Raw genomic sequence first — 16,481 nt, forward strand, 5'->3', positions numbered from 1 at the left:
AATCGTATAAGTTTAGGCTAAATTTTCAAATAAGACTGACATGAAATTAGAAGAAATATAATCTGTTAAATTAGTTTTATATATTATATAATTATAATCTGATCGTTTAAAATAAAGTAATTCAGACTCAATAAAATATCACCAATGATAAAATAATCTATCGTATGTTAAACAAAGATAAGAATTTCTAGGCGCATTTATCCGTGTGGAAATTATTGCACTTTTAAGTAAAGCGAGCAGAGAAGCTTCGAACTCATTCGCACAACCCAATGAGTAAACAAATTTTGTAAATTTTTATCTAAATTTAAAAAAAATTAAGGGCGTGTATTTATATATTAGTATTGGTTTTTCATATTACTATAAAATATTTAAAAAAAAATTTTGTTTTGGTATATATAAAAATAAAATTTTTTAAATAAGTGTTTTGTTAAAAATGAACTGAGATAAAAAAAATGTTTTTCAAAACTGATTAAATTTCATTGAAATTCGTTAGTATGACTTACGTTTTAAGTTGTAACTACTTCACAAATACAATAAAAAATAATCACATCTTTAATCTTTAAACATCAGATAAGAAATATATATTATTTATAAATCAGCGAATTGTTCATCCCTCATTAGAGAAGAAAAGATTTTTGAAAAATTCAGGGTTGTTATTTATTGTTTTTGTTATTCTGTTACCATTATCTTTGCCTTCAGAATGAGCACAAAATTGAAATGAACGAGTGCTGCATTTGATGTTGTGTGTATGGCCTACTCGTGCCCATCAGCCACCAGCTATAAAAAGGCTAATATGAAGTGCACAAGGTAACTACGGAAAAGAACAATCATTTAATCGGATTAGCTTGGCTTTTATATGCAAGAACGTTATAAATGATACAAAATTATATTTTTTTTATGCGCCGCGTGTTACTCGGTACACACCTTATCTTAAGCACTATTGAGAAATATGAACTTTTCAGATTTCCAGAGATAAATCAGATATGTAAAAATTTAAGCAATGTATTTCACAAAATTTATTGGTTAAAACACGATTTAAATCATTGTTTTTTAGCATATAGTTACATTTGGAAAGTATTACTCAAAAATTACATTTTATTATGAAACATGTAGATTCCAAAAAAATGGAAATGCAGATTTCTACCCTTAACACTTACATAGAAAAAAATGTATATTAAGTAAGACAAAAATATTTGCAATATTCTTAAAATGATATAGAATATAAAGATATATATGATTTTGTAGAAAAATTTATAACATCAAAAACTATGTAAAATAGGTACGTTCTGCTTCTTGAGATCACGCAGGATGTTGAAAGTTCCGTAAGTTATGATAAGCTCGAAGGTTATTACTTGATCACAGAAAAAAATTATACCATGTGGAAAGTTCAATTTGAAAATCTACCGAGATACGAAGAGTTTGAGAGAACTGTACCCTAGAAACTTATACAAACAAAAAACCCCCAACATTTCAACAAAAATTAATTTAAAAAGTTTCGATGAATTACAACCACTTATTTAGCTTAGATTTGATTGAAAACACGAGTGTTTATGAAAATATCAAACAATTTTTCCTAGAGACTTTTACAGCCCATTATTGTCGTAGAAACACGAGCTAAAAAAGTTATTGCTTCCAGTATAGATTCTTGTGTTCTGCCTGTTTCACCATTTGACATTCCAGAAGAAGTTAAAAAGATCCATTATATTTGCCATATCAGTAAAAAGCCCAATATTTTTGACATTGAAGTTGCTTTGCTGCAGTTGTGTTCATAGGCTTAGAAAATAATTGATTAATGCCAAATACTTGCCAAAATACTCCATATTTAAAGTATACGCTGAATAGCACATTAACCCATTGGTACTCTAGCAAGTATACAAAGTACAAGTTTGTCGTAACTCAAAAGATTTTTTGTTTTTCTCCTATTTTGTCTAGATTATCAAGTATTGGCAATCTCACAGTCTATTCGATTAGTACATAAATCATTCATCTCCGCAGAACTCAATTTATCGATGTTTCTCAATAGTTAACATAGGGTATTTAAATGGATTTGGAAATTATATGTTATATGTTAGATAATAATACTCTATATTTTTATCAATTCAAAATAAAATTTAATTTATTGTAATACTCGTAATCTAAAATAATTTATAGTATTATTAAGCCCATATAGAATTATTTGAATACTAACTATTTGTGGCTTCGGTTTCTATGAGGATTAATTTATTTCTTATATGTAATTATGGCGTTTTTAATCTGATCTTAGACTATTATAGCAGCTGTATCTCATTGAAATTGAACTGTGTCTGATTTCTCCTGGGACAGGCTGTTAGCGCTACTTGTACATACCAACTGCATGGTTCATATTCTTAGAACAGGTTTCAAGTCAATAGTCTTTAACACAGTTTTTATTCAATTGGATTACAAAGATTAATAGTATAACTGATTATTACATTTCTTAGTAGTTATTAGTTCTAATCTGTACTTCTACAATGAGTCAATATTATGTTGACACCTAGAATGAATGGATTCAAAATTTGTAAATAACTTGTTACAAATCGGCTTGTAAATGAAATGTATTTTATTATACATGCAATCTAAAACCTAAATTTGTTTTTTGGATATATTTTTTTTTTCTAAAAAAAATAAAAATAATGTAAAACACGTGACAAAGCACACACCTAACGCCACTTTATGCATTTCAACCCTTGCTGATAAGATTGGCTTGTTTTGTGTTAGCCCTTTCATTTTTACAAACATTTCAAATCTTTCTAATCATAATTAGATTTGATCAGATAATACTTTACTTTGTAGCACTTTCGAATATGATGAAAACAATCGTTGTTTTCTGGTACCGGCATTATGAGTTCGTTTCAGGATTACGAACGCAATTTGAGTTTCGAATTAACATCACGCCACAACCGCTGTGTTGAATTGCTTCGCCGCGCTCATATTTCATAAATTATTTTGCCCAAAAATCGCCAGCATTTTCCATGTTTCAGTGTAGATACATGGATAAAATTATATATTGCACAGCCTGCAACTAAACTGTAAATATGAAATTAATTGCGACAGCGCGCAATACAATAATGCGAAATTTTAAACTCAAATATCCGCGATTAATTTTCAGCGATAAGAGGCAGCACATATGAACTAAAGCAACATTAGAATTGCAGTGTACTGCAGAAAACGATATGTGCATTCCACCTCCAGCTCGACTTCAATAAAGTCAAAACCATTAAAAGCCACAGCTTTAATTTTGCATACTTTTTTATAAGCTCTTAATTGTTTATATGATTGTTAAGTTAATTTAAAAAAAAAATTCGACAATTCTAAAAAATTAAAAAATAAAGAACAGAATTAAGTTACAATTATATATCAAGAAAATTGTATTTATTTCACTGAGTAAAAAAAAATCTAAATCAGTTATCAAAGAAAAATAACTATAATCATAGAGAATGCCTAGCAAATGAAATAAACCTGTTAGATACCATAGCAGATCTGGCCAATGAGAACAAACACTTTGTGAAGTGTTTGTATCAATCCACCTACATCTGTCTATCCATTATTTGATAGATTTGAGCTTGATTACACCTAGCAAGACCTTCTGTACAAGCTATCTCTATCAATGCATCATTACATTAGAATATTAGACTTGAAACTATTGAACATTTATTGTGTCACTATCCGACTATTTTTGGAGAAAAAGTTAAGAAAAGTCTACTATAACGACAGAGTATAGAGAATAGAGTAGACTAAACAAAGTAAAACAGCTATGTGACAGAGCTGAACAAACCCAAGTTAATAAAACTTATAACATATGTCATTAAAGTAAAACCAAATTATGTATTAGAAATGGTTGAGGAGAAGTTGTGACTGTTCAATCACTATACTTACGTGTTTCAAGCGTATATTAATTCCAAGATCTTGTTTGTTTTAGACTTTGTTTTATGTAATATAAATAATATTTTAGACGGTTCTATTAACACTTTTCTAAATCTTTAAAGCATTTTAAAAATTTAATTTAAATTTTATTTTAGCTAAAAGATTTTATATGACAAATGTCTGAACATTTGTAAATGCATAATATTTAAAATAATTTTGCATCATTCACGATTCTTTAAAATGTTTATATACATTACAAACAATTAAAAAAAAGCACAACCAAAAATTTTATCCAGACCAAAAAATTACAAAAAATAATCTATAACAAAAATACTGGAAAATTTGTGAGTACATTAAAAGTACCTCGAACATGTACTCAAATTAATACATAATCATCAATTGACTGCTTATCTTTTTGTATGTTAATTAAGCGATAAAATTAATTTGTGCGTCAACACTTTGGGGTACGTGTTAAAATTCCGATTTATAAAAAAAAAATAAACGCGGAAATTCGCCTACAGAAAGAAAACTTTGATTTTAAACCGCGCACGCTTTTAATGCCTGCCCTTGCCAACTCCACAACTCCACAACTGGTGCTGTTGCTAGAGCCGAACCACTCATGTTTGTTGAAAATTTGGAGCTCTGGTTTCCATATACCCCACAATGTACGCAAAAAGTCCATACCATTCATGAGTACATAAGGACTATCAATATATGCATAAAGTTATGTATGCAATTCATTATGTATGGACTGGCATATGTATCCGGATATTATCATATCCGCTGTCAATAAATTACACAGATTGCAAATGTTAATTCGTTTCATAAACTGGCTCCATGTGCACTCGAAATCGTTTTATTTACTGAAAATAAAATTATACAGAAACCACGAAAAACCTTTTAAACAGCATAATTATGCGCGTTTGTTTTCACTTTTGAAAACATTTAATTGCTTTTTGAAAGCCAAATCAATATATGTAGCTGAATGCCTAGTGGGATGGCAGAAGCACCATTTTGCTTCCATGGAAGTGATGCAATGTGTAAATATGGTATATCGGTAGTATATGGTTATTTTAAGCAGTGTACTTACATTTAAAATAGCTTTATATCTTAACCAATTCTAGATATTGTATGGACATCAGCCATAATAACAGATAAATATGGATTATGCTCTTTTAGTTTTCAAAATTCTAAGCTGAAGACTGATTTAGCTCTTCGAAACCATTATATTTCCTTCAATTTTATCTTTAAATATTGATATTTTTTCTTTATGTGGTTTTGTGTGAAGCTATACGATTATATCTACATCGATGACAATTATAACAAAATCGATTTCATGTATATAGTTTACGTCTTGAGTTACACCTGCTTAAACATAACCAATGATAAAAGTTTGTTTTAATTTAGATATACAGTAGTTCTTGATGGTAAGCTTTGTAAAATACCTACTATATATCTAAATACTAGTATTATTTGCATTCCAATCTTTCTGAAATTTATTTTAATTAATTAATTTAATTAAATAATTTGCGAAATTGGTGTTCTAAAATGACTTTCTTTGGTTTTATTATAAAAAAAATTTACTGAAAAATAGATAATGCACGAATATAATAAAGATATGTTATTGTGACTGAAAATTGCAATGAATATTACTAATTAATCACCAGATCTACACCTGAAGCAAAAAGTTTCCAATCCTGCGAATTTTACTTGAGCTTTAAGTAAGATTCGTACTTAATGGCTTAAGTAATAAATGTTGGCTGAAATAAATGTTGGTATATGTTTATTTATAGTAAAAGTTTTTCATCAAATAATATATAAATGAATAGATCGTGAATTTAAAATATATAAATTGATGACGTTGTCTGATGACATTTGTAAAACCGCGAAGAAGATGTTATATAATAGACTATATAGTTATAATAGACTATGTTGCTTTTGTATATAGGGTCGCATATATATGTGAACTAATAATGTATTAAGAAGAGGCATATGAATAATACGGTGTTAAAATTCTTTTTAAAGTATAATAATATACATACATGGCCATATGGACACGCTTTATAGTTAGCTCATAAAAATAGAACTTTGTCGTTCAGTTTTGCATATTGCTTCTTTACTATATAAATCATTTATATTACTGCAGTTAAATAGCATTAAAATTAAATAGTATCGATCCGATTTAAACTGATTGTATGTTTAATAGTTTGATTATACGTAAGTTTTAATATACAAAGCTATTGCTAAGTTTGTCACAGCTTTTATCTGTGAAAAATCTAAACTAAATTTTTTCTGTAACATTTATACTCACAGAAACGTAACGTTATCCTACGAACGTATATTTGATCAAAAATATTGTTTATACAGAGTTTCTTGTTACATACAAATGTCTTAAAAGCTTTATAGCCATTTTGTGTTTCAAAGTATTTTGTTAAATTCTAATATTCAATATCTTAGATAAGCTCACTCAGTTTGCCTCTAAGCAACTCGCACCATTCAGGGAACTAGTCAATCACAATTAGAACTGTCTCAAAAATGTCAAACAAACAGAGTAATCGAAATGAATATTAGATAGAATTAAGCACAAACTCAAAATGAGATTTAGTTAAAAATTTCAAAATGTTAATATTGGATAAGGGATATTTTTAAATATAGTATTAATCACTATTTAAACAAAACGCAACTTTATAGTGAAAACATGAGAAAGCTATTAGTCAAACAAGGTCAAAATATTGAGAGCGGCTGAGTAAGGTCAAAGGAACTGTCAAAACGAAAACTACGTACTGTCGTTTCTGTTGGACAAAAACTACATATTCGATAGTGAACCCATATGTATATTTGTTATCCGTTTTTAAGTACAATAAGTAAACCTAATTCTTGCTTTATGATTTTTTTATAAAATCCCCGAAATATTTTACACATTTTGAATTTGCAATATGTGCATTGTTTCTTTTGAGCTAGTATTTTATGTTGCATTAAACCAATACATTAAATTTCAATTGGAAAATATTAACCTGACAAAGAGGATAATAAGGGATGACAATGGCAAAGACAAAATATATAACTGTGCTTTTTTGCCAATACTTGAATATTAAAGGTTTATGTTTGTAAGAGATATGATTTTCCGTCAGAGGAGAATATGATGAGGGTTGTAGAGGAAATAGTGCCCGTTTTTAAGAATTAATTTCTGATTATCTATTTGGCTTGTTACGAAAAAAGGATGTTGGTGAATGATGAGTTAAAGGATGCTAGAAAACAATGCACATATGTTGTACTTACTGTGTCTAACAGTCTACTATATAGGAAGGGTGCTAAATAAATAGTAAACTTTCTACTGCCACTACTACTGCAATTGCCGCTACTACTTCTGCTGTTGCTGGTGCTGTTGCCACTGCTGATACTGCTGCTGGTGTTTCTAAGTTGGTGGTTGTGGTGCAGGTTAGCAGTTATAATTCTGTGGTCAAAGTCGCAATATTGTTATAAATTTGGCTTTTCATAAAAATCATAGCTTGTGCACTACTGCACACACTTGTACCTCATCGGCGATGCACCCCTCAGACGCATATGCCATGTTTTTTTTCCTGTAAGGATAACACTAATTTGGGATGAGTATAAGATTACACAGGAATAAGTTGTACCTTTGTATATTTTGTATTTGAATTTAATTATTTTTAAATTAGAGGCCTTGCCTTAGCAATTTTTTCCCTTTGGCTTTGCTTGGTTTTACATGCTGGGCTGATAGATAGTTAATTTATTTCGTTTGTTTGTTTGCATAAGGTAGTAAAAGTACTTCAGTTTAGTTAAACATTTTCGTAAGGGTAAGGGTGGTACAGATGAGCACAAATGTTTTACTAGTCAGATATATAGCACTTTGTATGACAATGATATGAAGTATTGTTATAAAAAGTTTGCGCCTTATAGTTAAGAAGGAATATAAAAAACAAAAATAAATGTTTCGCCCATGTGGCACAATTTTTTACTAATTGTTTATTTTTATTATTTCTAACAAACATGAAAACATTTAATTACCCATTTTCAATTACAAAAGTAATTCATAATCTGCGAATTATACACGATATAAGTTAGTCACATTATATTTATACATATATTGATTCATCGATTTTGATTAGATTATTTTAATTTGATTAAAATCGTTAATTTGCTAAAGATCGGGTTATCAGTGAGACTACTGATATTCGTCAACTAATTGTATATTGTTTACTATATGTCCTTTATACTATCACTCAGGCCGACATTGTATTGTCCATTGCTTAGTTAATCACTTAGGAACATGCCAATAATAATAAAAAGACGGATTTAAGCTTATTTTGAGTTCATAAAGATTGTGTTATTATTATTATTATTATTGTTAGGGAATGTGGCACTGCGACCGTCGGTTCTATTGTGCCACCTTCTGGGTTTAGAGTAGGACTTTATCCCTGTTGCGTCAATAAATAGTAGTATAGAACCTACTTTACAGAGTTTTATTGCCTCTTCCGTAAGAATATACATTCCTAGGAGCCTATTTCGCATGTGCATTAACGCAGAGCATACTAACAGCACATGTGTGGCCGACTCCTCATTCTCTTCACAGAATCTACAGTTTGCATCCGTAAGTATACCCAGTTTTGTAAGGTGGTGTTTTAGTCTACAGTGCCCTGTTAGGATTCCTATGATGATTCTAAGTTTTTGTTTTGATAGGTTCATACAATCCTGGTATCTCTTATTGTTATAGGTACCAATAAGTGATTTGGATTGTTTTAATCCAAAATAGCGTGCTATTTCCTGGTCAACAGATTGTGTTGTTAAAAAAAAATATTTTCGAATTATATACATATATATAAACATTGTTTAATATGTTTTTATATATAAACATTGTTTTTGTTTTTTTCTATATATATGCTGAAGTTGATTTCCGAAATATTTAAGAGTTACTAATTATAAATTTGAGTTGTTAAATAATCGACCTTTAGCCCGGGAAATTAAATTTTATTGAAATATAGGTCGAAAATATTAATTTATTTTTAAAAATATTTTATAAATCTATGATATATAAATAATCTATAATTTTTATTACTTAATTTTGTTCTTAGATATGTGTAAAAAAATGGAAAACAAAAATATTCTTATGAGCAATACTTAAAGTCTTACAAATAAAAATACTAAATCTATTAAATAACTTCGTTTACATCGTCTAAAATTTCAGCAACCTTTAATAATACGTTTCTATTTTACTGATATCATGCGATTCTATCTTTTCTGAACAAAGTTCTAATTACAATGAAGGAAAACAAATAAAGGGAAAACTGAGTTTTTGTTTTCACAAATGTTTATTTGTTTTTCTGACTTGACTACACTTAACCACTTATTTCTTATGATATTTATATTCAGAAAAATTAGTAAATATTTATATTTATATTGTTTCTAGACCACAATTTATGATTTATAATCAAAAATCGCTATCAACCTTTAATATAGAACTTACCAGTACATATTACCATTTTTTAAGTGCAAATATGTAATTGAGTAACTTATTCCTCCTAAAGTCGTCTACAACAATACAAACTGTGCTAAATAAACATGATCCATATCGTATTTAGTATCTTTAATAAAACAATATATGCATGTGGGTCGTATTACATTTCTTGTTTATTTTTCTTGTACAAATACCATAAATATAGTGCAAGCACTAAATTATTGTTCTCCTTTACAGGCTATAATATACGAAGGACAAGATAAGAATCCTGAAATGTGTCGAGTATTGCTAACGCATGAAGTTATGTGCAGGTAAGTCTTTAATATTATAATGTATTACAAATATTTTATTGTTTCTATATATTCTTGTATTTATCTTTTGCATTGATTACGAAATTTAAATATTTTAAGGTAAATTTTTTCTTGCCGATAATGGCGTGTCTTTTTATGACGAAAGAAACTATTTAAAAGTTAGACCGATTCGAATAGCAAAGAAAGGCAAAGACAAAAATTTTTTATTTAATTTATTAAAATTTGGCTGACCATACAACGCTGTTTCGAGTATTGCCAAATTTTAATAAATTAAATAAAAAATTTTTGTCTTTGCCTTTCTTTGCTATTCGAATCGGTCTAACTTTTAAATATTTTATTTTAACATTAGCTTTTAAATGCTAATTTTAATACACTACTAAAGAGTTAAGGATTATGTCTAATGCTTAATAATAAGTATATCTAATTATCCTTTATTCTTTTGGTTTTAAAAGAACAAAGACAATAATTTCTGGTTAAACGCGAACGAAGAAGGATAATAGAATCACAAATGCGGATGTAAATTTTGGTAAAGGAGTATGTGTTGATGTTGAATTATTTTATTCCACTTTTGAAATCTACACCTTCACTTAAGACTACAAACGCAAATAAACTCAATCCCCAGAGAGTCAAATATCCCTCGAGCTTTTGAATTTGGCATGCCGCGTTTTCTATACTCTTTGCCTAACAAATACAAAAGGAAATATCAAAAAATAAAATAAACAAAAATACTCATACAACGTTTAAGGCATCAGTTAGCCTACTTTCCTTTTGTGTTCATATTTTAGTAGTAACTATTACTTTAGTCTTATTTTGACGCTACGATTAAAAATGGCATACTCGATACTTGGGTACTGCTCAATATATATTTCTTAGAATTTTAAAGCTTATAAACGAATATTGAGATTTTGTTTTCATTTTATTAGTATTAGTATTTGGTTAATCTTCCTCGAAAAATATAAAATTAAAAGGAAGCTACAATAATTTTAACATAAAGATTATTTAAAATATAAACAGTAGTTCTCAACACTTAATTAAAATATCTTTCCTTTATTATATATAAAAAGAAAATAATTCTTCACATATTTAGAGTTTGTACTATTGGTAGTGTACCACTACTCATATATAGTATGTACTTAACAAGGAAATTGAAAATATCTAACTTATAGCAGACTGCAAACGAGTTATTAATGAAAAATAAGAGTAACTATTATTAATTCACCAATATGGTAAACCTAATCAAAAAAAATCAATATTTATGTAATGAGTAAAATTAAAAGAAATTTTAAAAAATATTTAAAAATTAAATCCTAAATAATATGAATAAATTATGAAAAAAAATTGATCCGTTTTTGATCTAGGTACTTGAATTTATTATATTCAATATGAATTAGGATTACATATATGACGATCCCAAGATTAAATATCAGCTCATAATTATCACGCATCACAATAAGTGGTTCCTCGTTCATTTTGACCCCACAGCTTATGTGAAATATTAGAGAATGCATGACTTCGGTGATAACAGTAACTGAAATAAATAAATATTAATCTGTTATTCTTAATCACAAAATATAAAATCATATAAATTAATAAAATTTCAACATTACCTGCAAGGACTTTTAGGTCAAAGAACTCCATTATAATACAATAAGTCTATTATAAATATAGCGTACTATAATATTTAAATGCATAACATATGAAATATCCTTTTTATACTGTTTTTAGATTTTATTCTTTATATACACATTTTACTTTACTTTAATTTTGTTGACTTTTGAGCTTCTGTAAGCAATCTAATCGAAAATTTTATCCTTTTACTGGAAAATAAAAAATAAATGAAACAACTAAAAATGGAGAAGAAAGGAAAAGCACAAAACAAAACAAAAAAAAATGTAATAAATAAAATAAACCCCAAACGAAAAAAGAAAAATTTGACGCAATATTTCGGTTTGTTTTGGACTTGCCTGGCCATTTTTATTATTTGAAATTGGCACTCAACACGGCAAATGTTTGAGTTTGCCCAGTTAGTATCAGTGGACCAACAATGCGACGCTTTTGACGATGCGAAAACAGAAAAATCATCAGTTACAATAATGCAAAGTAAACAACAATGGCGTCTTTATCGCTTGGCATTTGGCTCATTTTATCCTATTTTATGCGCTTACCCTTCCTTCATTCTACCAATATAAGCACCCCAAAAACTCTAACTGCGTCTCATCATGAACTGAGTGTGATTTTTTGGAAAACTGCGTAGCTGAATTTAGTGCTCCGACGTTTTATGCGGCCACATATTGGGGTAGCACCAAAGCACAAAGCTAGCAAAATACCAAAAGTACCAAAACATAAAATGGCGCTACGTAAAGGCTTTACAGTTACAGTTGCAGGACATAAAGCAATGCAAATAAATAAGTAAAAATAGAAGAAAAGCGAAAATAAAGAGTGCGTTTCACATACTGCAATAATCTATGAAGCATTTAATCCATATGAACAGCTTTAATGGATAACAAATTATTATTATTTTTTAACGCTGCCTTATCGAATATATGTTAACCCAAAATATTATATTTATAACAATAATTAAAGTAATATGGTTACGATTCTATATATCATTATTTTTGCGACAACTTCATTGATACAGATATCATCTTATAATTCTTTAATAAATATTAAAATAAAATTTATTAATTTTCCTCAAAAATTTGTTATGTAGTCTTGGGTATTTTCTTTTTAACATAAAACAGAGTTCTTAAATCAGATCCTTATGCTTTGTCTGTCTCGCCGAATTTCAATGCTATAAGCTAGCACTTTATTTCTATTAAAATAATATTCATTGATTTTTCTCAGAAATTTGTTACCTAGTCCTGTGTATTTACTTTTTAACATTAAACAGAGTTCTTATATCGGATCCTTTCGATGATATAAGCTAGCACTTTATTTGGAGTTATTTTACCCATTTTTAGTATCATAGAAACTACAAGCTTCTGTGTATTTTCTTTTTAACATTAAAAATGTTTAAACAAATATTTTTCTTACAAATTATATATTATTTTATAATTATAAAGAGCCAAATTTGTCCAAAACTTTTGTTGTTGAAATTTCAATTTTCTACTTTCTTGTTTTTTTTCTGATTTCTCAGAAGATAATAACCAATTCAATTGTCGTTCTTTTTAATTACCAGAAGTGGCAATAAACTATTATAATTTTTTTATTTCAGTACTATTCTATTTGTAAAGACATTATTTGTTGCGTATTTACACATATCTGTTTCTTGAGTGTGAGTCTTTATTTGGGGTCTCAGTACCAATAATTATGCTAATGTTACTCTACGATCGTACTAGAAACAGTTGTACTCGGTCAGCATAAAATTTTATTATTAAAAATAATTTTTAATAAATTCAAACAAAGAGGACTCTTTTATATTAGTTTAACTCACTTTTAAAGACCAATGTTTTGGGCAAATGTGGATAATTAAATATAACTTTCGTAATGTTTATCCAGTTTTTATGTCGTCATTTAAACACTTTATATTTAAATCAGTTCCAACATTAATTAACAAAGAATTGTTTTTTAATATTTGTATAGACGTCCCATCACAAGTTGACAAAAAAAAAAGAAAAAAGATTTTTATCTGCACATTTGTAACTATAGCAACTAAAGTAATTAAATTCTCTTGACGTTAAGTAACTTAATATATTTGTACTAGTTTCAGCTTTAATTTGATATATAATATCATATGCTTTAAAATTACAACAAAGTTTTGGGGGCATATGCAGTGTGATATTGCTAAAGAAACCAAAATTACGGTTTTCCACAAATAATGGAGAAATCGTAACAAAAATCATTGTAAGTTTCGAATTCTGCGAAAAATTTCACTGTAGAAATTATAGGTCCTGTATTTAGAAAAAAAATATATTATTTATTTGTAAGTTAATGTTATCTTTATTTAAACATTTTTAAAAATTTATTTTTTAATTTTTTTTTATATAATAATAATATTTTTGCATAAACATATGTAAGAAATTTATTTATAATTTTATTAATCGACAATAGATATAAATTGATTATTAAATTATTCTAGTGATTTCTTAAATTTACGTAAAAAACTATTAATAAATAAATATTTACTTTCTTTGTTACATTTTGCAGTCGATGCTGTGATAAAAAAAGCTGTGGCAACCGCAATGAAACACCATCAGATCCTGTTATTATTGATCGGTAAGTAGTCATTCATTGGGTTCTACTTCAGTATTGTTGATATTTTTAAATATTTTCTTAAACGTAAACGTTTTTATAGAAACTTTTTCTCGTTTACGTACAATACAGCTACGCAATACAAAAGATGACATTTTAAGCTGCTTTTCATTATAATACCTCAAATGTATGTTTTAACAAGCTAACAAACATACTTATAAACACACAAGTTACTTATAAACTTTATCGAATTTTTGTATGTAAATATATAAATATTAGTATATATGCAAGTATCCATACACGCCTTTGCCAGTATATTACGGATATACGAGTACACAGAGTTAATTTATTGGCATTATTATCAACTGCAATTTAATACTCGATACGACAATATACAACTGAATTTTATTTAACGTACGTACAATGCATCCGAGTGAGGATGAAAACCCGACTGAAAAATTTCATGTTCTACAAAAATATGGCAACGTCAATGAAAAAAAGTTTGAGTTGATTTAAAATGTCTGCTGCCTCGTCGAAATATGGCAAAAACTTCTGCTGGCAGAGCAGAGCAGAGCACAGCAGACAAAAGCGCAACCAAACAGTTGTGTCCTTGTAAATTGATACATTCCATAAAATATCCTTTTTTCTACAAGTTGAAGTTGTAGTTGCACCGCAGTAACGCATCCTTCAACTGAGGACGTCACGTGTCAAAGAAATTATGTTAATTGCTTGCTTTGCGCTTACGACTAATTTTTTATTGTTTCCCTTTTTGAAAGTACGAATCTACATAACATAATTTCATTTTTGTGGGTGGCGTACTTGCAGCTCAAATTGCTACATAAATTCTAGAGTTATAAAACTAAATAAGACATACAGCTAAATTTATATGTCTAATTCGAAATTTGTTGTTCATTTTTTTTTTGTTTAGAAGTAAATTATAATTGGGCTTAAAAAATATAAATCCGATCACACCATCTAACATTGCTTCCTCTTCATATACTTAAATTAACTTTCTATACTTGTTTAGTATAATTAAATCCAATAATGAGTTACCCATTGCATTAATAATATACAAAATTGAGTGTTTAGAATGTGTCAATTTTTAAGAAATAATGTAAGATCAAGAAATAAAGTTTTACTTGCATTATTTGTATTATTGGGATATAGCTTCATTATTTTTACAAATTTAATCCATGCGACCAAATCAAGTTAGGAAAATTAAGTTATAACATGCTTTCAAATTCGTTAATTAAATTACTAACTTAGTTTTAAGTAAGTTATTTAAACCTTACTAGTTTTAAGTACTTTAAAATTTAAAAAACTTACTTAACTGGCAATAACAACCCGTTACCGGTTTTCGGCCTGATGCAGCATATCTCTCTAGACGCTTCTGCTGCGTGCGCATCTTCTGTGACTCATACATTAAGTGCCGGTAATGTTCTTTCAAATTAATCATTCCACTAGAGACACGGCCCATCTCTACCTCAACTCTTTCTTCAACTATCGCTCCAGACACCTTTTTCTCTAGAGTATCTTCATCCATTTCCACGAAATGACTATGCTAGCGAAGCTAGATGTTACTTCGCTGAATTATTATGAATGGCATGATAAAGCTCGTAAAGCTTAGGTCCATTTGAATGCGGTAGTCGTGACCAACTTAAAGAAGACCATAAATCTTACTTAAAAAAGTCATAATTAACATAACTTAAATTTATTTATTATTTAAATTAAATAAATAATAATAATTTCTGTAATGACTTCGAGGATATTTAACACATAAAAGCTTTACATTTTTTTTTTTGTTAACTTATTCAAAATATATTCAATATCTAATGTCAATGGATTTTAAATATCTTAGAGCAAAAGAATACAATATTGTATTGTAACAAACATATTGTGTGACCGATTTTGTGAAAACTAATAATACAAATCTAACTGCAAAACATTATTTTTGATTTGCTATTCAAGTTCTTAAGGGACCATATACAAGAAAATACAATATCGTATTGTAACAAGCATATTGTGTGATCGATTTTATAGGAACGGATAGTACAAAAATCCCACTGCAAGATATTGTTTTCGATTTTCTAGTCAAATACTTAAGGAACCATATATAATTTAAGCAAGAGCATACAATATTGTATCACGTATACGTGATCGATTTTATAGGAATAATAATACAAAACCTCCCATCGTAAGACATTATATTCGATTTGCTAGCCAAATACTTAAGGAACTATTCATAATCTAATAAATATTCCACTGTATTATATATATGCAGAATCACTAACACTGGTAAATGTTTCAATATTATTCAATAACATTTTTATGCTATATAATTTAGAGTTTAAATTTTTAAAATTATAATTCAGAATTTAATTGTTATTAAATTCCTAAATGTGTTAGTTAAAACAGAACATATAATATATTAAAAATATTTCACAGTGTAACGAATTCATATTTGCATTACTCAAATGCTTCTATAAATTTATTAGACAAATTTGTCTATAACATATTCCACTACCAAACCGTAATGAAGGATACTTCCCATATGCAAATATGCTTAAAAGCACATGTGTTTAAATGTGTTTCCGCGTGGCAATGTTGCATGATTGCATAGA

At 28.1% G+C, this 16,481-nt stretch overlaps 1 protein-coding gene across 3 annotated transcripts in view; it reads left to right on the plus strand.

Annotated features, from left to right (window-relative positions):
• Positions 1-16,481, plus strand: part of LOC119686134 (transcription factor collier) — a 60,828-nt gene that overhangs the window by 24,711 nt on the left and 19,636 nt on the right. For all 3 annotated transcript variants that reach the window (XR_005252879.1, XR_005252878.1, XM_038100609.1), the window contains exons 4-5: positions 9,596-9,669; positions 13,816-13,884. Coding sequence is in view for 1 of the 3 variants with exons in the window: in XM_038100609.1 (XP_037956537.1) it covers positions 9,596-9,669; positions 13,816-13,884 (143 nt within the window). In the remaining 2 variants the exon portion in view is untranslated. The remainder of the gene's footprint in view (positions 1-9,595; positions 9,670-13,815; positions 13,885-16,481) is intronic.

Source organism: Teleopsis dalmanni, chromosome 2 (assembly GCF_002237135.1).
Source record: "Teleopsis dalmanni isolate 2A chromosome 2, ASM223713v2, whole genome shotgun sequence".
NCBI lineage: Eukaryota > Metazoa > Arthropoda > Insecta > Diptera > Diopsidae > Teleopsis > Teleopsis dalmanni.